This window comes from Pituophis catenifer, unplaced genomic scaffold, assembly GCF_029215685.1.
Source record: "Pituophis catenifer annectens isolate HBS135680 unplaced genomic scaffold, rPitCat1.0.hap2 SCAF_8, whole genome shotgun sequence".
In the NCBI taxonomy this organism is placed as follows: Eukaryota; Metazoa; Chordata; class Lepidosauria; order Squamata; family Colubridae; genus Pituophis; species Pituophis catenifer.
In genome coordinates this window covers 2,227,658-2,255,309 of record NW_027256888.1, presented here as the reverse complement: position 1 = coordinate 2,255,309, position 27,652 = coordinate 2,227,658, and the positions used below count along the sequence as shown (strand labels likewise).

Genomic DNA, 27,652 nt, shown 5'->3' with positions numbered 1-27,652 from the left:
ATCTTTGCCATTATGAATAAGGTTCAGTAGTCCTTGAATAAATGCACGACACACAAATGCCCTCCTCTTTCCTTATCAACTGTCTGAGTAAGTCAACACTGAAAATATCAGAGAGGAGGGAGTCAAGCTATTCTCCAAAGCACCTGCGGGCAAGACAAGAAGCCACGGGTGGAAACTAAGCAAGGAGAGAAGCAACCTAGAACTCAGGAGAAATTTCCTGACAGTGAGAATAATTAATCAGTGGAACAACTTGCCTCCAGAAATTGTGAATGCTCCAACACTGGAAGTTTTTAAAAAGATATTGGATAACCATTTGTCTGAAGTGGTGTACGGTTTCCTGCCTAAGCAGGAGGTTGGACTAGAAGACCTCAAAGTTCGTAACCAGTGGAACAACTTGTCTCCAGAAGTTGTCGGTGCCCCATCACTGGGAGTTTTAAAAAGAGACTGGACAGCCACTTGTCTGGAACGATACAAATAGTCCTCAACTTACAACAGTTCACTTAAGTGACCGGTCAAAGTTACAATGGCCCTGAAAAAAGGGACTTACGACCATTTTTCACACTTATGACCGTTGCAGCATCCCCATGGTCATATGATCAAAATTCAGATGCTTGGCAACTGATTCCCCTAAGTCAGTGTTTCCCAAACTTGACCCTTTGAAGATGTATGGACTTCAACTCCCAGAATTCCTCAACCAGGCATACTGGTTGGGGAATTCTGGGAATTGAAGTCCATGCATCTTAAAACAGCCAAGTTTGGGAAACACTGCCCTAAGTCATGGGGTAACTCAGAATCACTTAACAGCCGTGTTTCTAACTTAACAACTGCAATGATTTGCTTAACTGTGGCAAGAAAAGTCATAAAAATGGGGCAAAACTCACTTAGCAACATAAATTTTGGGCTCAATTATTGCCGTAAATTGAGGACTACCTGTATAGGGTCTCCTGCTGGAACAGGGGTTAGACTAGAAGACCTCCAAGGTCCCTTCCGACTATTATTCTGTATCCTAAAAAAATTACCTGGTTGCTGCTTTGAATGGTTCGATAAAAACCTAAAATAAAGCGAATTGTCCACCCATCACAATCCAGCTTTCTGACCGTCCTGTGTAAACTCTTTACGGCTTTAACGCCAAGCTAAGCAGAATAAAACGAGTGCCATTAAAAAGGGCTGTTTGTTCCTGAGAAATGGTCCCAGCCCTGGAATTGTTTGACCGCAGAAGGACACTTCCTGAATTTCCTGCCTATCTTGTTTCAAGGCAGAATATTTTGTGATGAAGCGTTTTGCAAAGCCTTGGCCATTTGGGGAAAAAAAAAAAACTCTGCCCAATTGCATTTCCTTTGAAGGCCTCTGGAGCAACAGGGATTTCGTCGGGCCCTGAAAACACATCTATTCCATCTAGCCGGGCTGGCTTGATCCCATCCTTTCGGTTTTAATTTGTAATTGGTTTTAACTGGGTTGTTTTAAATTGAGGGCCAAAATTATTTAATGTCTTTTAAATTTTATATGTTATGTTTTATCTTGGCTGTTCACCGCCCTGAGTCCTGTTGGAGAAGGGCGGCATACAAATAAAATAAAATAAATAAATAAATAAATAAATGCATAATTGCGAATACAAATGCCAAATGCCTTCTCCCACTTTTAAATAAAAGAGACTCTACTGATAAATAAAAACAACAGAATCCTAGATTTCACTAATTTTATATTACCAATATGGATTTATACTGTTTATACCTTTTATTTGATTTCAGATGCATTTCAGGCTAACATTTTGGTTATACCTGCGTGATTATTAACAGGTCCTGCTCCTTCGTCACCTGGCAGTGGGAGCAATAGCATTTTACAATGTAGAATGGAAACCGAGTTGTGTGTTATAAATCGGCGCCCTCTTGCGTTTCTAAAATGCAGAACTCTTCCAAACACTTTTTAATCAGCCTTAATTTTTAGTTCAAGAGAATACAGCCAGTGATGGACAGAAGGTCTATATATCAAACTGGAATCAAAGTGGGGAAAAAATCCTATATATTTGTTAAAGATTTACATTAATTTGTATTACCTTTCTGCATCAACTAACAAGATGAGGGTTTCCAATCAATTTTCATGTTCTTATCAATTGAAGGGGGGGGGGCAAGATACTGAATAGCAATAGCACTTAGACTTATATACCACTCCACAGTGTTTTACAGCCCTCTCTAAGCAGGTTACAGAGTCAGCCTCTTTCCCCCCACAATCTGGGTCCTCATTTTGCTGACCTGGGAAGGATGGAAGGCTGAGTCAACCTTGAGTCGGTCAGGATCGAACTTCAGACCGTGGGCAGAGTTAGCCTGCAATGCTGCATTGTAACCACTGGATGGATGGATGGTTGGGTGGTAGGTAGATAGATAGATAGATGATAGATAGATAGATAGATAATAAATAGGTTGTAATAATATTTAATTTAATCATAACTCTGGAAAGCAATCGCAATAGCACTTAGACTTAAATACCGCTTCACAGTGCTTTACAGCCCTCTCTAAGAGGTTTACAGCCTCTGGCCCCCCAACAGTCTGGGTCCTCATTTTACTGACCTAAGAAGGACAGAAGGCTGAGTCAACTTTGAGGCAGTCAGGATTGAACTGCCGGCAGTTGGCAGAGTTAACCTGCAATGCTGCCTTCTAACCTCTGGGCCACCAGGGCTCTCTAGGAACTATAGAACAACTAATATTTCTGTCAGTATTGTATTAAACAATGGAACCCATGGAGACTGGATACCCGGCCTGTAAATCGTCCCCACTGGGTTCCAGTTTATATGCTTTACAAAGGCAAACTGAAGCCCCTATTTTATTTATTTTTTCTTCTCCGTATATCCGTGACATTCAGCCCAAGAAAGAGCTCTGTGGGCTTCAAAAGGCTACAGTCTCAGTGGAGAGCTGGACTTGAGGAACGAAACGGCTACTGATAACAGTGTGAGTTGACTTTGGACCAAGGCAATCTCAGAGCATTCAGGGCAGCCCTGCTGCCTGGGGACGAAGGGCAAACGGCAGGCGGATAATAACCTCTTGTGCTGTCATTATGCAAAAGCCACAGCTCTTGCACTTGCACGAGGCACGGGAACACGCCTGCCTAATACTAGCATCTTTGGGGCATAAGCAGAGATCAACACGGATGTTTTTTTAAAAAAAAGGGACAGAAGGAAGCAAGCTCCTCTTTTCAAGTGGTATCCACTGGTCTCCTTTTCATAGCATTTCTTTTTTTTTTTTCCCCACTTCCCAATTGGGGAATCGCCCGGTGGTCTCCCATCCCAGTCCCAATCAACTCAATTGGAGCTTCCTCCTCCCGGCCCGTAGAGGGCGCGCGCCGCCTTCACGCAGGCGTCGCGGGCTCGTCCGGGGGGGGCGGAGTTACCCGCCAGGGGTCAACTGCGCCTGCGCGCCGGCCTCGCCCCCTCCTGCTGCTGCTGCTGCTGCTGCTGCTCGCCCGTCGCCCGTCATGAACTCCGAGAACTTCCAGGCCGGCGAGAGGCTGGTGAACGCGGCCTACGTGCGGCAGGGATGGCAAGGCCGCCGCGCACACGAGCTGCGAGTGCGGACGCTGCTGGAACAGGTGCCGCTCCTCTCCCCGGGCGGTTGGGAAAGAGGGGGCGGAGGCGGGGTTTCGGAGGAAGCCCCGCCCCCGGGGCGGGTTAGTCACGCCTCTCCGTGGGCGGGGCTTGGATCGAGCGACTGATTTTGCTTTAGCTGCCACTAGGCGGAGAACTCCGGCGCTTTTATGACGTATGGACTGCAACTCCCAGAATTCCTCAGCCAGCATGCCCGCAAGTCATAAAGGCGCCATAGTTTCCCCCACCCCTGCTGGCTCAGGAATTCTGGGAGTTGAAGTCCACAGGTCAGAAAAGGGCCATAGCTCTTCCCCACCCCTCCCTTGCTTGCCCCAGGAATTCTGGGAGTTGAAGTCCACAAGTTTAGCTCCTAGTCTGGGCCGGTTAGTTCTTGGATGGGAGGCCACCAGGAGAGCTTAGGGCTGTCCGCTGGATTTTTATTTTCACCTTTTTGTTTTCTAGACACCCCTTGGGAAGTCGCTCCCAAGCTTTAACTATGGTTTAACCCAGTCCAGCTGGTTGTGAGTCCATGAAATCCTAAATCATAAGCTGGCTTGCTTTTGAGTTTTTGAAAGGAGTGATTGGAATAATTAGACTAGACTAGACTAGACTAGACTAGACTAGACTAGACTAGACTAGACTAGAGTTGAGTTGAGTTGAGTTGAGTTGAGTTGAGTTGAGTTGAGTTGAGTTGAGTTGAGTTGAGTTGAGTTGAGTTGAGTGAGTTGAGTTGTTAGGATCCAGGTCAAATAGAAGAAAACAAGATTGTGTATTTTTCGCATACCTTGTTTATATTGTATTTATTATTATTGTGCTGTTTTTTCCCCCTGAAGGGCAAATGTCCTGAAGATGGATGGGACGAAAGCACAATTGAACTCTTTCTTCATGAACTCGCAATTATGGATAGCAATAATTTCCTGGGCAATTGCGGTGTGGGTGAGCGAGAAGGAAGAGTTGCGTCCCAAATAGTGGCTCGGAGACATTACAGGTAAAAAGGTGGTTTGTTTTGACCGAAGTTTTGTTTGGACTCAAGTTTATTCACACAGGATGCCAAAATAAAAAAAAATTAAAAAAAATAGAGTCACTTCATTACAGGCAGTCCTCGAACTTACGACCACAATTGAGTCCAACATTTCTGTTGCTAAGTGAGGCATTTGGTTTGCCCCGTTTGACGACTTTTCTTGCCGCAGTTGTTAAGTGAATCCGCAGTTGTTAAGTGAATCAAACCAGTTGGTAACACAGTTGTTAAGTGAAACTGGTGTCCCCGTTGGCTTTGCTTGTCAGAAGGTCGCAAAAGAGGAATTGCGCAACCCCGGGATGCTGCAACCGTCATAAATATGAGCCAGTTGCCAAGCATCCAAATAGAAACCGTGTGACCATGGGGGAAATGCTTCAGCGGCCGTAAGAGTGAAAAACGGGCAAAGCTCACTTTTGTCGTAACTTCGAACGGTCACTAAATGAACTGTCATAAGTCAAGGACTATCTCTACTGGCGAATATGGAGATCACCCAACCTTTTGAAATTTGGTTTGTGATGCCGAAGATCGCCCGCTTAAATTCGAGTGCAGAATGACACACACACACAAACGCAAGTGATTTCTAGCTAAGGCGACAGGATGCAATGCAATGCAACGTTTTCCACGGAAGCAAATTCCTGCTTGCGTTGTAGGATTCCCCTTCCTGTCTCATAGTTCCCCCAGCCCAAACCAGAGCTCCACCTAAGAGAGAGAGTAAAAGGTGACAAAAGGTTCCCCTCGCACATATGTGCTAGTCGTTCCTGACTCTAGGGGGCGGTGCTCCTCTCCGTTTCAAAGCCGAAGAGCCAGCGCTGTCCGAAGACGTCTCCGTGGTCACGTGGCCGGCATGACTCAACGCCAAAGGTGCACAGAACGCTGTTACCTTCCCACCAAAGGTGGTCCCTATTTTTCTACTTGCATTTTTTACCTGCTTTCGAACTGCTAGGTTGGCAGAAGCTGGGACAAGTCACGGGAGCTCACCCCATTACGCGGCGCTAGGGATTCGAACCGCCGAACTGCCGACCTTTCGATCGACAAGCTCAGCGTCTTTAGCCACTGAGCCACCGCGGATATCGAAACGCTTTAAATAAATAATTTTTTTAAAAATACAATTTTATTTATTTTTTATTTTTATTTATTTTTATATGCCGCCCTTCTCTGGAGACTCAGGGCGGCTTACAATGCGTTACAATAAAATTCCACTCCATCAAAACCGATTGTAGTTCTTCCCTACAATTTCCCCCAAGAAGAACTTGCTCCTTCGTCCTTTGAGATTTCACCGCATCCGCTCCTTAAGTCTTTCCAATTTTTAAATGGGAATTTTTCCCCCCCCTAGTTTCACCAAGGTTCTGTTTGATTGGCAGGTTGATTCATGGGATCGGGAGATCTGGAGATGTCGCAGCGGTCCAGCCCAAAGCGGCAGGCTCCAGCCTCTTGAACAAACTGACGAATTCGGTGGTCTTGGATGTTTTAAAATTGGCTGGTAAGTACGGAGCAACGTTTTCTTGGATCAAATGCCTGTCCCCTCTTTTGAGGGGTCCTCGGTGCTCTCGGGGGGGGGGGTCTTGGCAGACGTTTCCTGACCCAACTAAGTAACATCATCAGTGCTAGAAGGGAGTGGGATTTTGCTCTCAGTTTATATTATCGTGTCTTGCCCTGTCAGTGAAGGTTATGGGGGGGGTCTTGGATTTTTATTTTTATTTTTGGTTGAGCTGTTTACCGTTAGCTTGTTTTGACAGTTTCTTGATTGAGGTTTTGTTTACTTCTTGATCGTTGGTCTGTTGTTAATCTTGGAGTTAATCTATGCTGGGTGCCAATTGCTGATGGGGAGGTGCTGGGCTCCTTTTGGGCTGGTTGATTGTCTCTCGGATAATGAAACATCTGCAAGGAAACCACTAAGATCAGAGAGCACTGAGGACCCCACAGTCTTCTTCCTCCTCCTCCTCCTCCTCCTCCTCCTCCTCCTCCTCCTCCTCCTCCTCCTCCTCCTCCTCCTCTTCCTCCTCCTCCTCCTCCTTTCTGCAAATCCCACCTCCTTCTAGTACTGATAATGTTACCTAGTTGGGTCAGAAAACCACTAAGATCAGAGAGCACCAAGGACCCCACAGTCGTCGTCGTCCTCCTCCTCCTCCTCCTCCTCCTCCTCCTCCTCCTCCTTTCTGCAAATCCCACCTCCTTCTAGTACTGATAATGTTACCTAGTTGAATCATGAAATGTCTGCCAGAAAACCACTAAGATCAGAGAGCACCAAGGACCCCACAGTCATCCTCCTCTTCCCCCCATTACCCTTCCTTTCTGCAAATCCCATCCCTTTTTAGCATTGATGCTGTTACCTAATTCGGTCATGCGACGTCTATAAGAAGACAAGTCAGCTCAGAGAGCACCAAGGACCCCACATAAATCAACACCCACCCACCCCCGATCTGCAAATCGTCCCCTCCTCTTAGAAGTTTAGATACGGATTCTCCTTCCCTCGCAGGGGTCAAGGCCGCCAGCAGCTGCTTCGTGGTTCCCATGGCAACCGGCATGAGCCTCACTTTATGTTTCTTAACGCTTCGGCACCGAAGACCAAAGGCCAGGTACATTCTCTGGCCTCGCATCGACCAGAAATCCTGCTTCAAATCCATGGTTACCGCAGGTAACGGACTCCCTGACCCGCAAAGGGGGTGGGGGGAGCTGGTGTGGCGCGTACAATTTTAACACGCCTTGCATTTAATTTATGTATTTTTCAAAATGTGCACGCGACAAACCTCATTCTGGAGGCGAACGGCAGTCACACGTCAGCTGTGGGAACAGACCGAAAAATGGGGTCTGTCAGCTCAGGCGTGAGGGTTCCCACGGTGCCCTAATTAAGAGCCAAGCTTCAAAAGAAGTCCAGTTATTTATTAGGAGCTTCATGTCAGCGCGTTCCCAAGTGAAGCCAACTCTGACCCCACGTAATTTACGCTCCAATCATAACCCTGTTTCCCCCCCTCCCCCCAGGGTGTGTCATCAATCACATTCGCCACCCGGGGCTCCATGAGTTGTAGAGATCACTCCCCTCCGGCCACTGTGGGTAACCCTGGGAGATGGCCTTGAGAGAGATAAGGCTGGAATGTGATTCTGTTTTTGGCTGCTGTGCTGCTTCGTCGGTTTCTCATCCCCCTGACGTATGGCAACTCGAGAGCAGGCCAAGGATGCTTTGCGAGTTGACATCAGGATTTTTTTTAGATCGAGCATCGTTCTTTCGGGTGCTTTTACGTAACGGTTATTTTGGAGGGTCGCGGCACCCACTGTCACTTCCCATCAGGTTTCTTTTGAGTACAGGTGGTCCTCGACTTAACCACTGTGATTGAGTTTACGACATTTCTGTCACAAAACGAGACAACGGTGGAGTGCCCCATTTGACCACTTGGCCTCGCCACGGTGGTTGTTAAGCGAAACAAATCCTGGTGTTTGGTTTGTAAAATGAATCTGATTTCCCCCTTGACTTGGCTCGTCGGGAGGTCGCAAAAGGGGATCACATTACACACTGCAGCCATCATAAATACGAGTCAGTTGTCAATCATCTGAATTTGGATCACATGTCATGTAAACTTGTTACAGTCACTTAACAGTCATGATAGATAGATAGATAGATAGATAGATAGATAGATAGATAGATAAATAGATGATAGATAGATAGATAGATAGATAGATAGATAGATAGATAGATAGATAGATAAAGGGAGAGAGAGAGAGAGAAAGAAAGGGAGATAGGTAGGTAGGTGGATGGATGAAAAGGATGGATGGATTCAGAAAGGGAGAGGGAGGGAGGAAATAGGTAAGTAGGTGGATAGATAGAGAGATGATGGATGGATGGATGGATGGATGGATGGATGGATGGATGGATGGATGGATACAGAAAGAGGGAGAGACAGAGAAAGAGAGAAAGAGGGAGATAGGTAGATAGGTGATGGATGGATGATGGATGGATACAGAAAGGGAGAGGGAGGGAGGAAATAGGTAAGTAGGTGGATAGATAGAGAGATGATGGATGGATGGATGGATGGATAGATAGATAGATAGATAGATAGATAGATAGATAGATGATAGATAGATAGATGATAGATACAGAAAGAGGGAGATAGGTGGATGGATGGATGGATGGATGGATGGATGGATAGATACAGAAAGAGGGAGATAGGTAGGTAGATAGGTGGATGGATGGATGGATAGATAGATAGATAGGTAGGTAGATAGATAGATCAACAGATGAAGCTAAACATTACACTAATCTTCAAATCTCTCTGTTACCGATCTGTTATTATATTTAGCGCGTAGAAAGTCCACAAACGGTTTCCAGCCTCTTATAAAGCTGTCTAGTGTCCATTATCTCTTATCAAAGCAGTTAATGTTGCCATCTCCGCTAATTTGGTCAATTTCAAAATCCATTCTTCAAAGAGTTGGCAGCTCTTTTTCTTTCCAGGGTTTGGCAAGTACAATCCACGTGAAGGAAACACACCCCAAATTGTTTTTGCTTTGCTTTGTTTTTTCAGTTGGCTTGTGTCTATCCTACCCAAAAGAGAAGCTTCCGGTTTCATGAATATTTGCATCTTAACTACTTTCTGCAGATCGTCGTTCTGTTTGTCCACGCGTTCACGAGACATGTTTTTAACCTGACATTTCAAAACTGGCTACCGTCATTGTTCTGCCCCAGCTACGGACCCCAAAGAACGCAGCACACACAAAGTCCGCATGAACCTTAGTTTACTAATTAAGGACTACTAATGAGCTTTCTTAGTAGTTGTTCGAACACAAATACAGTTTAAATCAGTCTTTTCTGAGCAAGGGCTGTTAATTTAACTTCATTAACAGCCGACAAGAATCCAAAGAATAATAACTCAATTCTGAGGCACAGTATTTCAGATAACCGTAATCTTACTGTGGTTGGCAGAATGCCCAGAAGCAATTTGCAGGAAAACTGATAAGAGAGAAACAAGAGCCGAATCAAACGTTTCTGGAATCAAGATGCGAAGGAATATGAATGAAGTTGTTTCCTGCAAATTGCATCAGTCGTCATCCTTCCTTAAATAGGCTAAGGGAGTGGCCAATTAGCCCCAAGCCTTACTCTCGAGGAGACCTCCTCCTGAGGAGCCACTCCTGCCTTTTGGCAGCTCTGCGCACCCGTGCATTGAGAAGAGGCTCCTCCTCTTCTTCCTCTTCACTTATGGGAGCTTCTAAAGGCCCTGGCTGAATCCCTGCCTCTGGCACCACATCTTCTCCAGCCTCCTCATTGTCCGACTCGAGTGCCAGCTGCACAGGCTGCTGGCACAGCATCATACCAGCCTCCTCGCTGTCAGAATCAGCTACTAGCTGCACAGGCCACGTACGGACCACAACAGTCATGCACAAATCGAACCAAACAAAAAACAACTATGAAGTGGAAGGGAAGGGTTTGCAGATAAAAAAGAAAGAAATTGCAGAAGGATCCCGGATGCCCATTCATTTGTTCATTCTCTTTTTTTTTTGTTGGCCGGATTAGGTTTTGAGCCAGTGGTGATAGAAAATGTTTTAGAAGGAGACGAGCTACGAACCGATCTCCAGGCAGTGGAAGCTAAAATCCTGGATCTTGGGGCTGATCGCATTCTCTGTCTTCATTCCACTACATCCTGTTTTGCTCCAAGGGTACCTGACAGGTAAATAAATCCCCAGGTAAACGGTGGCATGAAGAGTTTGAAGGGTATGTGTGTGTGTGTGAAGATTTAGCTGAGTTTCACAGAGAGGAAGGAGGTGGAAAAACACGGATTGATTCAAATAAGAGTAGGACAGGTTCAATCAATCAATCAATTAATCAGAATAGAGCTGGATTCCCTACTTCTGGTGGGCCCAGAAGGCCTGAAAATCAGCTGGTCGGCACCGGAGCTGAGCTGGTGTGCCAGGCAACATGGCTCTGCGTGCTGCCTGTGGCACGCGTGCCTGTTGTAGCTCCGTTACCGGAGCCTGTGTCATCGTCAGGAGAGGACTCCGAGAGTGAAGGAGAGGAGTTGGCAAGGCCTCCCTCTCCAGGACCCTCCTCTCTGACAATGCCTTCAGTGTACGCCGAAGGGCAAGAGATAGGGCCGGGGCCAAGCACGTCCACGCATCCACAGATGGACAGTGATGAGGGTAATGAGTCTTGGCTGGATCCACGCCAGCGTCGCAGAGATAAGCGCGCGCAACAGAAGAAAAGGCGTGCCAGAGATTAGGCTGAGTCACTGGACCACACCCCACAGGGTATAAAAGGGGGTGAGGTGGCCATTCAGACTCTGTGACGGACAAAACTAACTACTATCGAGTCACATTGCATCTTTGGAAACAACATTATCTGCCTTGGATTTATTTTACAAACTAGACAATTCTTGAACTGTGTGTATTTTGTTTATGAGTAAAGTTCTTGGCAAGCAGCTACTGGGTTGCTGCCAAGCCTCTTATCGGAAGAATTGGTTGTCTGTCAGTTTATTTAACCCCCGGCTGTCTGTTTGTGTGCGTGTGTGAGACGGGGACAGAACAGTGCCATAGGTTCTCCATCACGGGCATAGAGTGTGGGCGGGTCCACCCACGAATTCCGCAACCGGTACAGGCGAACCGATCCGAACCGGCTGAATACCGTCTCTGGAATACACATAGGAAGTTCCATTAAGCCCTTTTCTTTCCAAAGGGTTAAGTCAGCAATAATTAAAAATCTCTCTCTCTCTCTTTTTATTTATTTATTTCATCAACTGCATCAAAACCCGTTCTGCACGCTTGATGTTTTTAGTAAAAGGTTGGGTTTTTTTTTTTAAAATAAGAGCAAACGGCACCAACAAAATACCTTTGATAAGAATCCCGACCCCCGTGCCTCTTTTTTTCAAGGTCGAATTATCGTATAATTTTGTCGGTGATTTGGGTTCTGTGCAAGGAAGCCGAGCCGGTGACTAAGCGAATCAATTATGCTTGCCGTTCCCAGTAAAATGAGAACATTTTATCCTTTAATTGTTAAGGGGAAATTGTCTTTCAAGGAAAGGTTGGTTAAAAGGGTTCTGGCAAGGATTTTTCTTACCTGCAAAGAGGGATCTTTGCAACCACCTTGTTGCAAACACAAAGAGAGGTTTTACACGATAGAAGGATATTAATAAGACCGTATTCATGCTGACACGGATGTAATTTTTAGACATTTGATCTACTTGTAGCAGGAGGTTCCAGGTGGAATTTAGCAATCCAACTGTCATTTTCGGGGTCTAAATATATAGCAGTTTATTGCTACTATGGAGCCCCCAGTTACAGCATGCGTTTTCCCTTGGAAACCTTAGTATGTTTGTCCATCTAGAGCAGGGGTGTCGAACTCAAGGCCTGTGGGATGTGAGATGCTTAGATCTGACCCACAGGGCCGGTCAAGAAGTAGCAAAGGACCGGCCCGCGATGCCTCTGCCAGCGAAAAATTTCTTAACATTGAGAACAATTAATCAATGGGACAACTTGCCTCCAGAAGTTGTGAATGCTCCAACACTGGAAGTTTTTAAGAAGAGATTGGACAGCCGTTTGTTTGAAATGGTGTAGGGTTTCCTGCCTAAACGGGGTTGGACTAGAAGACCTCCAAGGGTCCCTTCCAGCTTCTGTTCTGTTCTATTCTATTTCTAGTTTCTTTCCATATTTTACAGTATTCTGTTCTGTTCTAATGTTATCTAATCCTTCATTCCATTATTCTATTCTATTCTATTCTATTCTATTCATTCCTTATTCTATTCTATTCTATTCATTCCTTATTCTATTCGTTTCTATTCTATTTTCATTCCATTCTCTAATTAATTCTAATTCATTCTATTCTATCCTATCCCCTATTCTATTTATTCTATTCTATTCTATTCCCTATTATTTTTCTATTCTATTCTATTCATTTTACCTTTTCTATTCTATTCTATTTTCATTCAATTCTCTATTTTATTCTAATTCATTCTATTCTATTCTATTTTCATTCCATTCTCTAGTTTATTCTAATTCATTCTATTCTATTCTACTCCCTATTGTATTTATCCTATCCTATCCTATCCTATCCCCTATTCTATTTATTCTATCCTATCCTATCCCCTATTCTATTTATTCTATTCTATTCCCTATTATTTTTCTGTTCTATTCTATTCATTTTACCTTTTTTATTCTATTCTATTTTCATTCAACTCTCTATTTTATTCAATTCTATATTCATTCTATTCTATTCTATTCCGTATTTTATTTATCCTATCCTATCCTATCCTATCCTATCCTATCCTATCCTATCCTATCCTATCCCCTATTCTATTTATCCTATCCTATCCTATCCTATCCTATCCTATCCTATCCTATCCTATCCTATCCTATCCTATCCTATCCCCTATTCTATTTATCCTATCCTATCCTATCCTATCCTATCCTATCCTATCCTATCCCCTATTCTATTTATTCTATCCTATCCTATCCTATCCTATCCTATCCTATCCTATCCTATCCTATCCCCTATTCTATTCTGTTCCCTATTATTATTCCATTCCATTCCATTCTAAAAGGCTTGTCTGTCATCTGCTTATGGTAAAATTCACAGAACGTTTTTTCAGTTCTGACCTTTTTGCCTGAACTTTTCCATTTTGTATTTGCAGATTGGAGGAACTGGCTGAGATCTGCGCCAAGTACGACGTCCCCCACATCGTCAATAACGCGTACGGAGTTCAGTCTTCCAAGTGCATGCACCTCATTCAGCAGGTAAGGTGAGCACCCCACCACAGAAGAAGGCAGGATGGGGGGAAAAAAGCGAGTTACTAAACCATCAAATGCAGTAATTCACTTAGCGACTGAGGCAATTTATGTTGCTAAGTTAGTTTTGGCGTTGGCGAGTTAAGTTTGTGAATCACTGCGAGCAACCCGATTGTTAAGTGAATCCAGCTTCCCCCTTCGACTTCGTTCGTCAGAAGGTCACAAAATCGGATCACGTACCTCCAAGTCCCTGCAACCGTCATAAAAATACGAATCACTTGCCAAGCGTCCGGATTTGAATCACGTGACCATGGGGAGAATAACTGCAAGTGGTCACAAGTGTGAGAAATGGTCCTAAGTCATTTTTTTTCAGTGCCGTCGTAACTTTGAGCGGTCACTAAATGAACTTGCTGTAAATTGAGGACTGCGGACTAGCCATGCCGATCAAAACAAACAGCTAGTCCTCGACGTACGACCGCAATTGAGCCCAAAATTTCCCTTGCTAAATGAGACGTTTGTGGCTAAGTGACATATTGCATCGTGCGAACACAACTTTGCAAGATTAAAATGAAACTTTTATCACTTTTGTTCTTCTCTTCCTGTTTTTGGGGTGGTTTTTTTTGCTTTTTTAGGGTGCCCGAAGAGGCCGGATCGATGCATTTGTGCAAAGTTTGGACAAAAATTTCATGGTTCCAGTAGGTGGCGCTGTCATCGCTGGCTTCAGTGACGCCTTCATACAGGAAATCAGCAAAATGTATCCAGGTACATCGGAGTTTGGGGGTTATTTTTTTTAAAAAAATGATATATCTTTTTTAATGAAAGTGGAAATTACTGTGAAAAAAACCCCATGTCTTCCCTGGTATAGCCGAGGAGCTGAGGAGAACCTGTGGCTTAGAGGCTAATACATCTACCTAATATGCAAGCAGCCCAGGTTCAAATCCCAGTAAGGGTATGGCTAGCTGACGAGAGCTACCATATTTTTCGGAGTATAAGACGCATCTATCTTTTTTGGTGAGGAAAAGAAGAAAAAGAAATCTGCCTCTGCCTCCCAGCAATTTTGCCTCCTTGCAGCAAACAGCAAACAGCCTGCTTTACTTTCAGTTTCGTTTTCAGCATAGCTTGATTAGCATAAGGAGAAAAAAAATCTGCTCCAGCAATTTAACTCCTTGCAGCAAGCAGCAGAGCTCTGCGCAAAACAGCTGAGAGCAAAATAGCTGAAAGTCAGGAGGCCGATCCAATCAACTTGTGCTAATTAGGTGGTGCTGAAGCTGAAAGGAGCTGTTTTTTCTTGCTATTTGCTTGCAAGGAGGTAACTGCTGCCAGGCAGAGGCCAAAGGGTGGGGGCCAGTGGGTGGGCGGGGATACATTCGGTGTATAAGACGCACCTAAATTTTCACCCCCTTTTAGGGGAGAAAAAGGTGCGTCTTATACTCCGAAAAATATGGTAAATAGCTAGAAATAGATCTATACTTTTGTTTCTTTGTCGGTAAAACATAGATTCAACACAAAAAATAGTTTGTCATGAAACCGACTGCCTGCGAAGGCCCCTGGATTGGGGCTGAAAGGCGAGAAAAGCAGTTATGCTCCGTCCCGTAATTGGATAGACCAGGTTGACCTGATAGACCGGTCCCACCAGAAAAAAAAACACTCATGTCGTGAGAGGTTTTGTTTTCACAATAAGAACAGAAATGATGGATTGCTGTCATGCCCCCGTTGGAGCCTGACTCTGCTGAGGAAGATGAGTTGGAAATGGAGCCTACGAGGGGACGGGAGGAAAATGGGGAGGAGCAGGCCAAGTCAGGCCAGGGCTTTTCAGGATTGAGACGGCTTGTAGGCAGGGAGGAAGGGGGGACAGGATGACTAGGAGAGATTAAGCAGTGAACATGAGAGACACAGTTCAGGCGATGAGCAAGGACCATCCCCTCCTGATCCCAGAGCACGGAGAGTGGAGAGAAGGTGGGAACAGCGCAAACTGACTCAACTACTTGGGAGGAGAGGACCCCACCCGTCTTCACAAGGCACTCCTGGGGACTGAGACTTAAGGAGACCCTGTGAGGAGGAACATTTGTCGGGAACAAATGCTGAATTCCTGGAGCGCTGAGTCCCAACATTTGAACTTTCCTGGATTCCTTGCATTCTTTCTGGATTTCTGGATTAATTGCCTTGCTCCTTTGCTTCCTGGACTCCTCGACTTACCCTGCTGGATTTCTTGCTTTGCAGCCGTGGTGCTCACAGCGTTGGGCTGGACTATTTGCAGCCAGAGGCTGCTTGAGGTGTGGGTGCGTGCGTGTCATCACTTTGCTCTGGGACTTGCCAGAAACGTCGGAGCGTTTGGGGAAATTTGGAGCAATAAAGGGGCGGTTTGAACTGCCAGCTGCCTTTGTTGCCTCTGTGCCGTCCCCCAGGTCATCACAGATTGCTTTTCTTTTTTTTTTTCCTCTCTAGGTAGAGCTTCGGCTTCTCCTTCCTTAGATGTGCTCATTACGTTGCTGAGTTTGGGCACCAAGGGATACCGGCAACTTCTTCGAGAAAGAAAGGTAGCATTTCTGCATTAATGGGTCCGAGATGGCCATTTTCACTTATGAGCAACATGCGTAGGGCTTTGGCTGTTGGGCAGTCTCTGAATTCTGGTTTTGATCTTTTGCTAGTGACGTGTCCATCTTTGGCCCAAATTAGAAACAATCTTACTCTCTCGTCTCTGGAGATTCTCCAGGTCAAATTTTTTTAGAAGCGGTTTGCCATTGTTTGCTTCTTAGGGTTGAGAGAGAGTGACTGGCCCAAGGTCACCCAGCTGAATTTGGCCGAAGTCTTTCGCTTGCTAACCTGCTGCCTTTAAACATTACACCAACAACCATCTTTAATCGTCAAAAACCGTCTCTGGAATAGCGTATTTACAGTGGCAATAAATAAATCCAGGTTCCTGGGCACTATAAATTGACGATGGGTGGATAGCAGGGGTGAAATGCTACCGGTTCGGGCAAACCGGTATTTACGACAATCAGCTGTGATGCACGATTTATATTCGCTAGAATCGTCGGATTTCCTGCTTTCTAGCTAATCTAAATCGCGTGGCACGGTGGATCTTTCCCCCCTTTTCAGCTCCAGTGCACATGTGCTGGCCGGCCAGCTGATTTTTGGGCCTTCTGGTCCCACCAGAAGTCGGGAAAAGGGCCATTTCTGGCCTCCAGGGGGGGTAGGGAAGGCTGTTTTCGCCCTCCCCAGACTCCTAGAAAACCTCTGGAGCCTGGGGAGGGCGGGAAAATGGGTCTACCGGGCCCACCGTGCCATCGCGTGCCAAAAGCTCCCCCCTGCTTTTGGCACGCGATGGCAAAAAGGTTAGCCATCACTGGTATAGGGTCTCCTCTTGAGCAGGGGGTCCTCCAGGGTCCCTTCCAACTCTGTCCTTCTGGTCTTAAACTTGCCAAGTTTGGGCGCTCCCCGCATCTAACAACGTACTTTTGCTCCGTAAATCCAGTTCTCGAAATGTCGCAAATCTATCGCTTATTCAATATGCGGAAGGAATAAGACGCAATAACCTTCCTTTCCGGAGTGTATTTTGGCCTGTGTGATGAATGATAAAAAATTTAATGCCGGTGGTTTATTACCTTATGCTCTTTAAAAGCTAAGCCAAAGCTACGATGTTCTCCGGGGAAAGCTATTTATAGTGCTGTTTCTATTTCGGTTCCACTATACCTAGGGGGGAAGGGGCAGGAAAAACTTTTTTTTTTTTTTTCACTAAGGCAGTGGTTTTCTTTTCCTTCCCTAATCCTTGCATCAGTACAGGCAGTCCTCAACTTACAACCACAATTGAGGCCAAAATTTACAGTAGTGGGCGGCCCAAATTGTGGAAACCTTTTTGGAAAAGTGTATTTTGGAGGTTTGATGGCTAATAACACCACTTTTTTTTTTGTGGAGTTTCAAGAGAATCCTATTCCACTGCTGGAATGGCCTGGGAATAGCCCAGACCTTCTTCACCCAATGGAAAATCTATGGAGCCGACTCAAGAAACTTGTTACTCAGAAGCGACCCAGCAATAAAACTCAGTTAACAGAAGCCAACATTCAATCTTGGTTTCACATTATTAGAACAGCTGCAGAACTCAAAGGCTTGGTTCCCTCCATGGGAAGACATTGTAAGGCCGTCATTCATGCTAAAGGTTACCCAATGAAGAATTAACTGACATAATTATTATTTTTGTATATCTTGTTTTTTCTATGATGATAACTCTTGTATATCTCATTTTTTCTACGTGTTTCCCTTTTCTTCTTTATATTGTAACTGCTATTCTCATAGCAAATCCTTCCTAAAATTTATTGCATGACATTCTTGATTGAATTATCTTTCCATGGATATATAATTTCATGGCACTACTCCCAAAAGAAGCGGCCTTATTAGCTAGTTTTAGAAAATACACTTTTCCCCCAAAAGGTCTCCACAATTTTGGCCACTACTGTGTGGTTGTTAAGTGAGAAATGTGTTAAGTGAGTTTGGCCCCATTTTACAACATTTCTCGCCATGTCTGCTCAGTGAATCCCTGCCGGTCTTAAATGAGTCACCCGGTCGTTAAATGAATCCGGCTTCCCTATTGGCTTGGCTTGTCAGCAGGTCGCAAAAGGGGGAATCACGTGACCTTCGAGACACTGAGACACTGCAATGTGAGTCAGTTGTCGAGCATCCGAATGTAAATCACGTGACCATGGGAATGCAGCAACGGTCATAAGTGTGAAACACGGTCATAAGTCCCTTTTTTCAGTGCCGTTGTAACCTCAAATGGTCACTAGTTTAATTTAATTTAATTTAATTAATTCAATTTATATGCCGCCCCTCTCCGAAGACTCAGGGCGGACTCAGACTAAATGAACTAAATGAACTAACGGTCACTAAATGTAAGTTGAGGACTACTGGTAATACAGTAACTTAACACCTGCAGTGCTTCACTTAACAACGGTGTCTAGAAAGGTCGTAAAATGGGGCAAAATTCACTTTACAAGTGTCTCAGTTAACAACAGAAATTTTGGGCTCCATTGTGGTCATAAATCAAGGACTACCTGTAATTCAATCTCAGATCTTGGAAGTTAAAAGAAATATAAGTTGCTCTAGGTTGAAACTTCCTCATTGGACTTGCTTAATTCACAACTTAAATGTTTTATTTTATTTTTTTGTACTAACTCGCCCCTCCAGAAATTCAGCTGACACTCTAGCAGGGAATAAATAACCTGTTTAATATTTTCTCCAGCATGATAGTATTCTATCGTGTCGGCCTTAAATATGGGAGGTAGAAAAATCAATGCAATTCAGTTACAATTTTGAAAGTTAAGGCTTCTCCTTGGCGTCGTCATAAATTCCCGAACTTCGTATAAAGGACCATTCGTTTATTGTACAAGCAAATTGCTTAGCTAGCTGTTTGTAAGATCTAGGAGCTCGTTATGGGGGGCGGGGGGGGGTTAAATGTATATCCTCTAATGAGTAAGGGCTGTTCGTTTCATTTTTTTTTTTCCCCATTCTTTTATTGTGCTGAGAAAAAGGGACCAAGTCAGAGCTCTGTTTCACAGACAAAAGGCAGACCAGTCTCTTCTTAAAAACCTTCAGCGATGAAGCACCCACAACTTCTGGTGGCCAGCTGTTCCACCGGTTAATTGTCCTCACTGTTAGGAAGTTTCTCCTTAATTCCAGGTTGCTTCTCTCCTGGATTAGTTTCCATCCATTATTCTTGTCCTGCCCTCAGGTGCTGTGGAAAATAAGTTGAACCCCCCTTCTTCTTTGTGGTAGCCCCTCAAATACTGGAAGACTGCTATCATGTCCCCCCAAGTCCTTCTTTTCTCTAGACTGGCCAGACCCAAATCCTGCAACCGTTCTTCGTATGTTTTAGTCTCACCATATCGGTAGTTGCTCTTCTCTGCAGTTTTTCCAAAGTCTCAGCATCTTTTTTGTAATGTGGGGACCAAAACTGAATGTAGTATTCTAGGTGTAGCCTTGTTGTTAGCTGCGAAGTTGTGTCCGACCCATCGCGACCCCATGGACCACGTTCCTCCAGGCCTTCCTGTCCTCTACCATCCTCTGGAGTCCATTTAAATTCATGCCGACTGCTTCAGTGACTCCATCCAGCCACCTCGTTCTCTGCCGTCCCCTTCTTCTTCTTTTGCCCTCCATCGTTCCCAGCATTAGGCTCTTCTCCAGCGAGTCCTTCCTTCTCATCAGGTGGCCAAAGGATTTGAGTTTCATCTTCAGGATCTGGCCTTCTAAAGAGCAGTCAGGGTTGATCTCTAGGACTGACCGGTTGGATCGCCTTGCAGTCCAAGGGACTCGCAGGAGTCTTCTCCAGCACCAGAGTTCAAAGGCCTCCATTCTTTGGCCTTCTCAGCCTTCCTTATGGTCCAATTTTCACAGCCATCCATTGCAACTGGGAAAACCATCGCCTTGACTATACGCACTTTTGTTGGCAGGTTGATGTCTCTGCTTTTTAGTATGCTGTCTAGGTTTGCCATAGCTTTCCTCCCCAGGAGTAAGTGTCTTTTAATTTCTTGGCTGCAGTCCCCATCTGCCGTGATCTTGGAGCCCAGGAAAATAAAATCTGTCACTACCTCCATTTCTTCCCCATCTATTTGCCAGGAGGGTGTAGCCTTACTAAGGCTTTATAAAGTGGCACTAACACTTCACATGATTTTTCTTCTACGCCTCTGTTTATACAACCAAGGATTGTATTCGCTTTTTTGGCCGCTGCCGCACACGGCTGGCTCCTGTTTAAGCGACGTGTCCAAGATGTCTATTATTCCTTGGCCGGGGTTCGAAGGATGCTTTTTTTTCCTTCACTTCATCCAGATGTAGACCGGGGAGAGATCTGCCCAATAGGGAATATCTCTGTCTAACTCAAAATGAGCCCAATTTTGGAGGCAACAACTTCATTGATTTAATCAATTCTCAGCAGTTTTCCAGCGTTCTCTCCTTTTTTCAAGCGAACGGAGCTCTCTCCGCCTTTGATTGAAATTGAGATGGAAATCATTTTCCTACCGGGGGGAAAAAACAAACACACTATTCCATCTTTGCCTTGTTAATCTCGCAGGCCTGTGGTCTCTACTCTTTCTCCATCCGTCTGTTTGTTTTCTTTCTTCCCTTTCTCTTACCTGCGAACAAAACCCATACATAGAACAGGAGAAAAGCACGCCCAGCTTTTTATTATGCTTTAGACGTGTTGCCACAGCAACCGTATTTTGTAATTGTACCCATGAGGGATGTTTCAAGATGGCTGCCGAGGGGTACCCAAAAGTCAGAGAGAGACCCTTCCTATGTGTTTTATGCAGGCAACGTTTGACATGCAACTCTTTCCCCAGAAATTAGCAAAACAGATCATTTTCTTTTCTTTTCTTTTCCTTTCTCTCTCTTTTTCTTTCTTTCTCTCTCTCTCTCCTTCTTTTTCTTTCTTTCCTTATTTCTTTCTTTCTTTTTCTCTCTCCCTCCCTCTCTTTCTTTCTCTCCCTTCCTTTCTTTCTCTCCCTTCCTTTCTCTTTCTTTTTTTCTCCCTCCCTCCCTCTTTCTTTCCTTCTTTCTCTTTCTTCTTTCTTTATTTCTTTCCCTCTTTCTTTCTCTCCTTTCCTCCTTCTTTCTTTCTTTTTCTCTCTCCCTCCCTCCCTTTCTCTTCATTTCTTTTTTCTTTCTTTCTTTCTCTCTACTTCTTTCTTTCTTTCTTTCTTTCTTTCTTTCTTTCTTTCTTTCTTTCTTTCTTTCTTTCTTTCTTTCTTTCTTTCAGGAAATGTTTTCTTACCTTTCAACGGAGGTGAAAAAATTGGCAGAAAGCTACGACGAAAGACTGTTGGATACCCCGCACAATCCTATCTCTCTAGGTAAGGTTGGCTTTAAGGGAGTGACATGCATAAGTTGTTGGTTTCCCTTCCAAAGCAGTGTGTGGTGTGTGATATGTCATATTCTGGGCAGAATAACATTAAGATATGTCAGAGTTTTGCAAAGCAAACGAGTGACTAGTATTACGAGATAAACCCAGGAGCAAAACACAGCACACAGAGCCTTTAGATAATTAACAGACGTTTATATACAGCTAAATATTTACAGACTTATACGTGGTTAAATACCTTTACAGCTACGGGCACAAGAAGAGCAATGAGATACAGATGAGACTGAACTTGAGGAGAATATTCTGTGCTGAGTCATGTGCTGTTGACTCTTGATCTTTCAATTATTGGTTGAGACACAACGGCAAAAGTTATACGTCGGCAGGTGCTGAGAGGCCTGAAATATTTTTCATCTTTTTCTTTAAAAAAAATTAAAAAAAAGAAGAGAAATCTTATCGCCCGAGCCTTTTTTGTCTGCGCAAAATGAAAAATAATTTCTCACAGACGTTTTTCCTGCTTGTGGGAAAAACGCTTGTGATTCAAAAGGAGAAAGGCGTGAAGTGTTGCTACACACCAGTGTGGTTTTTTTGTTTTGTTTTGTATTTTCAGCCATGTCACTGAGAGAACTTGACAAACAAAATCCTGAAGCTGTCACACAGCTCGGATCCATGCTTTTCACCAGACAAGTTTCCGGAGCAAGGTCGGTCCATTTATATTAACATTTCCACTCGGGAACATCTCGGTGTCAGCACTTCAAGCTGCATTTGCTCTAGTGCTGACATAAGAAGGAGAAGCGGAGGCGTCTGGAAAGGGACGTTTGACTTTTCACCTACTTATTTTCCCTGGAGATGATATCCTCTAGGAGATGGGATGGGAGGGGGGAAATTCCTTTGAGCTGGAGCAGTAGATTAGGGGTAGAGTGACTTGGAAGATGGCCAATGAGTGCAGAGGAGTGGGGAACGGAAAGGGAGGGTTTGGGGTCTTGAAGTCAGTGTTGGCTGCGATGGAGTTGGAGTTAGAATGTCGTGCTTAATAAATGGGAGTTTTTCATCAAAGACTTCGTTTGAAATGCAATTTATTTGAGACGACCTCGAAACCTGACACTCGGTTCATGGACTGGGTTGCACCACAAGGGGCCCCTTGTGAATATCTGGGGCCTTTAAAACTATTATGGCCCTTGAGTTCTTCTTTCAATTTTGCTGTTTTAATCTTTACAGTGTTTATTCGTATGGCGTTTGACTGTCTTACGCCATGTGCATTATGGATTGTAATTTGGAGAAAAGTTACAGGATAATAGGCAGCCTTTCAATTCAGCGGGGCCCTGACCTTTACGGCTTGGCGGACTGATGGATGGGGGGGAGGGAGAAAGGAGGGTTCTGGGTGAGTGGTGGGCGAGCACGCATGTACGTGCAACTCTGTTTGCACAAGTGCCCGTTGCTTGCACCAGTGGAGCTTCACATGTGAGCAATAGATGATTGGTAGATAGATTATAGATAGATAGATAGATAGATAGATAGATAGATAGATAGATAGATAGATACTATACATGATTGGTAGATATAGATAGATAGATAGATAGATAGATGATAGATAGATAGATAGATAGATAGATAGATAGATAGATAGATAGATAGATAGATAGATACTATAGATGATTGATAGATTAGATAGATAGACGTATAGATGATAATAGACACGATAGATGATTGATAGATTCAATAGACAGACACGGTAGGTAGGTAAGTAGACAGACAGATGATAGACAGACACAATAGATGATTTACAGATTTGATAGACATACATGATAGATTACAGAGACAGACACAATAGATGATTGATAGGATAGATAGATAGATAGATAGATAGATAGATAGATAGATAGATAGATAGATACTATAGATGATTGATAGATTAGATAAATAGACGGATAGATGATAGACACGATAGATGATTGATAGATTCAATAGACAGACACGGTAGGTAGGTAAGTAGACAGATGATAGACAGACACAATAGATGATTTACAGATTTGATAGACATACGTGATAGATTACAGAGACAGACACGATAGATGATTGATAGGATAGATAGATAGATAGATAGATAGATAGATAGATAGATAGATAGATAGATAGATAGACAGACAGACAGACAGACAGACAGACAGACAGACAGACATGATAGATGATTGATAGATTCGATAGACACGATAGGTAGAGAGAGAGAGAGATAGATTATATAGATAGATAGATGAGATAGATAGACAGACAGACAGACAGATGATAGACAGACAGACATAATAGATTATAGATAGACAGACAGACAGATTGGGGTGTCAAACTCAGGGGTGCTTAAATTTGGCCCATGGGACCGGCTTGGAAATATCAAAGGACCGGCCTGCGGTGCCTCCGCGCAGCCCGTTTTTGGCCGGTAGAGTGCTGCTGGAGGCTGGGGAGGCCAGAAACAGGCCGCGCCTTACAGTCCTAAGACGGGGACCACCTGTACACAACTTAACCACTGAATTTTTACTCCGAAGCAAGTCTGACAGATTTTAAAGGAGCTTCCAATATGGGCACATCCGCAGAAGACGGCACCCTTGGTGGATTTTATGTCCTCCTAGAATTGAGCCCTCCCTTATTCCAAGTCAAGCGGTGGTAGAAACCGGTTTTGACTCCCATTTCCTTTGCTTGCAGGGTGGTGTCTCCTGGGACCCTACAAACCGTGAGTGGATATACTTTCAAAGGTTTTATGGCCCACACAGACCAGTATCTTTGCTCCTACCTCAATGCTGCCTCGGCCATTGGGATGAAGGCAGAAGACGTGGAGATGTTTGTGAAAAGGCTGGATAAATGTCTGAAGGCTCTAAGAAGAGGAAAGGGCCTTCAAGATGGACCACTGCCGAACGTAGATATGGATTCCGAGATGGAAAAACGCGAGATAGAAGAAGGAGACACCCAGCCTTAGATCATCCCGAAAATGAACTTCCAGCTTAGAATGATTTTTTTATTTAAATTTAGTAAAATAATCAGGTGAATCAACTCAGGGCCTCCTCCTCCCATTGTCCCATTGAAATGAATAAAGAGATCATTTTGCTCCTTCACTTGGATTTTATATGTCCAAGAAGGCATTTCGATTTAAATTTCAGATTTAAATCCATGTTGAATTGTTGACAGCTGAGCTGATCATCTCAACATTCCTAAGAAGAATTGGGACGGCCACACGTCACGAGGGCAGACAAATGAGAGTTAAAAGTCATTCATTGGGGCAGCTTCTCAGGGTTTTAAGAGCTGCCCTTCTGCATATTATCTGCTACTTTTCAAGTGTGTTCGTTGTCAATTCTGTGCAGGTAGTCCTTGAGTTACAACGGTTCATTTAGTGACCGAAGTTACAAGGGGCACTGCAAAAAGTGACTTAGGACCACTTTTCACACCTACGACCGTTGCAGCCTCCCCAATGATCACGTGATCAAAATTCAGACGCTTGGCAACTGACTCATATTTATGACGATATTTCCCAGGATCACGTGATGATCTTTTGTGACTTTCTGACGAGCAAAGCCAATGGGAAAAGCCAGATTCGCTTAACAGCCGTGTTACTAACTTAACAACTGCAGCGATTCACTTAACAGCTATGGCAAGAAAGGTCGTACAACGGGGCGAAGCTCACTTAACAAACGTCTCACTTAGCAATGGAAATTTTGGGCTCCGTTGTGGTCGTAAGTCGAGGAATAGCCGTAGTTGGGTAATGCCTTGATTAGGACCGAATACGGTGGCCCCAAAATCCAGGAAGGCTTGAAGGCTCTCCAGAACTTTTCACCAGACGCCATCTTGAAACATAAGCTAAGCTGCATGCAAACGATGAATTTGGATTAACTGCCTACGTATAGCGGTTGAGATGAGCGGTGCGGTGGCTTAGAGGTGGAACTCTCTCCGCACAATCAGGAGACTGTGAGTTTGATCCTAGATAGAGGCAGATATTTCTCTGAGCACAATGAGGATATATCTGCTGAATATAACTCAGCACTGGCAACAGGAAGGGCATCCGTAAACACTCAGCTCCATTCAGTTGCCCAGACTCCACCCCTCAAGGAATTATGGGGTCTTTAAAAGAAGATGATGATGGTGTGTAGCTGTTGAGACTTCATTCCAAAGCCACCTTTCTCAGGGTGAATTAAATTACCTCCTTTGAAAAGAGTACATTTTTAAAAATGCTAGAAGAAACTTGTAAACAGGATGTGTGGAGAGAAATGACCAAGGATGCAAAAAAGAAAGGATGCATAATTGAGCCCGCTTGCTTTTCTTGCAGACATTTCATTACCAGAGTAGGTAACATCATCAGTGTTAGAAGGGAGTGGGAGTTAGATTTGCAGAAAGGAGGAGGAGGACTGTGGGGTCCTTGGTGCCCTCTGAGCTTGCTTATTTTCTTGCAGACGTTTCATGACCCAACTAGGTAATATCATCAGTGCTAGTGGAGTTTGCTGTCAGTTTATATTCTAGTGGCTTTCCTGGTTTTAGAGGTTCTTTGGTTGGGGTGTTTGCTGTTGGCTTCTTTGGCCGAACCTTGATTGGGGTATTGTTGACTTGATTGTGGGTCTGCTGTTAACCTTGAAGTTGATCTATGCCAGGGCTCTCAAACTCCCAGCCTGAGGGCCGGATGCGTCACGTGCTGCCCACACCCAGTTTAGCGAAGGGGGGGGGGAAGTCCCAATACATCACGTGATGCAGCCGTGATGACGTGAGTTTAACACCCCTGCTGTCAACTTGCAAAGCTTTCAAGTTGCCATGAGCAGGAGGGAGGGAGAACTGATTTAGCTGATTGATTTCCCTAATTGAAGTTACATTCCATACATTCTTCCTGACCGCAATCAGAAGGAGGGTGTTAGGTTTCACAGCCAGCCAAAGTGGTTCATTGGAGAATGTGATTTATGACATGGCCAGGGAGGAGGGGGAGAGACAGGGTCATAGGGGAACGTAAATCTACGTGGGATTAGTTCTAACTGCATCCGAATATTGCCGAAATGGTGCTCCTAATAAATGACGGTATTTCTTTTGAAGTTTGGCTCATGGCTCATGAATTAATTAGGGCATCTTTCGGAAACTTCACACCTGCTCTATGCTGATCCTTCCCCCCCCCCTCCCTTCCTTTCTGCAAACCCCACTCCTAGCACTGGTGACATTACCTAGTTTGGGTCAGGACACGTCTGCAAGAAAACCAAGCTCTGAGAGCACCAAGGACTCCGCCTGTCAACCCTGAGCTACCAATATTCTCCTTTATTGCATGCATCATTTTCAGTGGGGTGTTGTGGTTTTTTTTCCCCTTTCTACATTGCTGCAGCACAAAACACGGGCAGAATATAAAATGCAGCAGTCCGATTTATATGAAGGGAAGCAAAAGTGCGGTAAGTGTGGAAAATGATGGCACTGCAGCTAAGAGCTGGGCAATGCAAGCCTTTTCTACTGTACAATCAGCAGTTCCCAGACGCTTACCAAAAATGATCTGCTTTGCGTTTTCTTCCTTTTGTCTCCCTCCGTTGGGGTTGCTGTACCATTCCCCGCTGCAAACGTCTGTCCTACTTTTCAACAACATTGTCTACTTCTGAGGAAAGGAAGGTAGCGCTCCTTGCACGATTTTGCAGTCTTCGACCGATGCAGTCTTATCTTCCGGATGCAATTCCAAGTTCAAAAATTAGCCGAATTCAAAATGTTTGTTCCCCCCCCCCGATGATTCATCCTTAGATGATTTATCCCGATCCCCACTGATCAAAATGTGCGCCCTTAAGTCATTTAAATGCTGTGTTACTGCAAAGGTTGCAAACAAAACTGTGCCATTATTTTTCCTGCAGATCGGAGTTATCTAATCTTGGCAACTCTTTTAAGACTTGTGGATTTCAACTCCCAGAATTCCCCAGCCAGTCATGGCTGGCTGGGGAATTCTGGGAGTTGAAGTCCACAGGTTTTGACATCCCTGCTTAAAATATTATTTAATGACTAGAAATCATTATGCCATGTGTGAGTTAAGGAAGTGTAGGAGATGACCAGGTTGAGACCCATCAAACGTGTCACAAGTCCCTGCATGCTCGCAAGAAATCTAAGTCCAGCCCAACTTGAATCCCTTTCTTATCTCCCGCTCATTTCCCTTGGCTGTTAGTTGGCCAGATTCTTGAAGCTTGCCATAAATCTTTTATACTCGTTTGAACTGCCTGAATCTCCTGATTTCCCCGGCATTTGATAGGACCGTGGGTAGATTCAAGATCCATCCTAAGGCACGAAAGTTCACTGTGTGATTTTTGAGTCAATCCCTCAACACAATCTACTTCAAAAGGATGCCACTGTGGGGCAGGGAAGAGTGGAATGGAAGAGGACATGTTATAAACATTGCCTTGAGTTCCTGGAGGAAAAATGGCACAGAAATACAACCAGTGAGAAAGAAATACTTACCATCTCAAGACAATTTTTTCCAGGGGTGAAATCCAGCAGGTTCTGACAGGTTCTGGAGAACCAGTAGCGGGAATTTTGA

General features: G+C 44.4%; 1 protein-coding gene across 1 annotated transcript; it reads left to right on the top strand.

Annotated features, from left to right (window-relative positions):
- The first annotated feature begins 3,429 nt into the window (after positions 1–3,429).
- SEPSECS (Sep (O-phosphoserine) tRNA:Sec (selenocysteine) tRNA synthase) lies at positions 3,430–24,211 on the top strand. Its single transcript, XM_070948241.1, has 11 exons — positions 3,430–3,579; positions 4,408–4,562; positions 5,954–6,072; positions 7,069–7,227; positions 10,093–10,246; positions 13,199–13,301; positions 13,925–14,054; positions 15,738–15,829; positions 21,037–21,130; positions 21,746–21,836; positions 23,830–24,211. Exons 1-11 carry the CDS (start codon positions 3,466–3,468, stop codon positions 24,098–24,100), a joined length of 1,482 nt encoding a protein of 493 aa, XP_070804342.1. The 5' UTR covers positions 3,430–3,465; the 3' UTR covers positions 24,101–24,211.
- The last annotated feature ends 3,441 nt before the right edge of the window (positions 24,212–27,652 follow it).

What these genes read in the sequence shown, in the direction of transcription:
- SEPSECS (XM_070948241.1), top strand. Translation starts at nt 3,466, where the DNA reads ATGAACTCCGAGAACTTCCAGGCCGGCGAGAGGCTGGTGAACGCGGCC. An exon ending in TGCGGACGCTGCTGGAACAG is followed by an intron (nt 3,580 to 4,407) that starts GTGCCGCTCCTC and finishes TTCCCCCTGAAG; the next exon opens with GGCAAATGTCCTGAAGATGG. An exon ending in AACTTCTTCGAGAAAGAAAG is followed by an intron (nt 15,830 to 21,036) that starts GTAGCATTTCTG and finishes TCTTTCTTTCAG; the next exon opens with GAAATGTTTTCTTACCTTTC.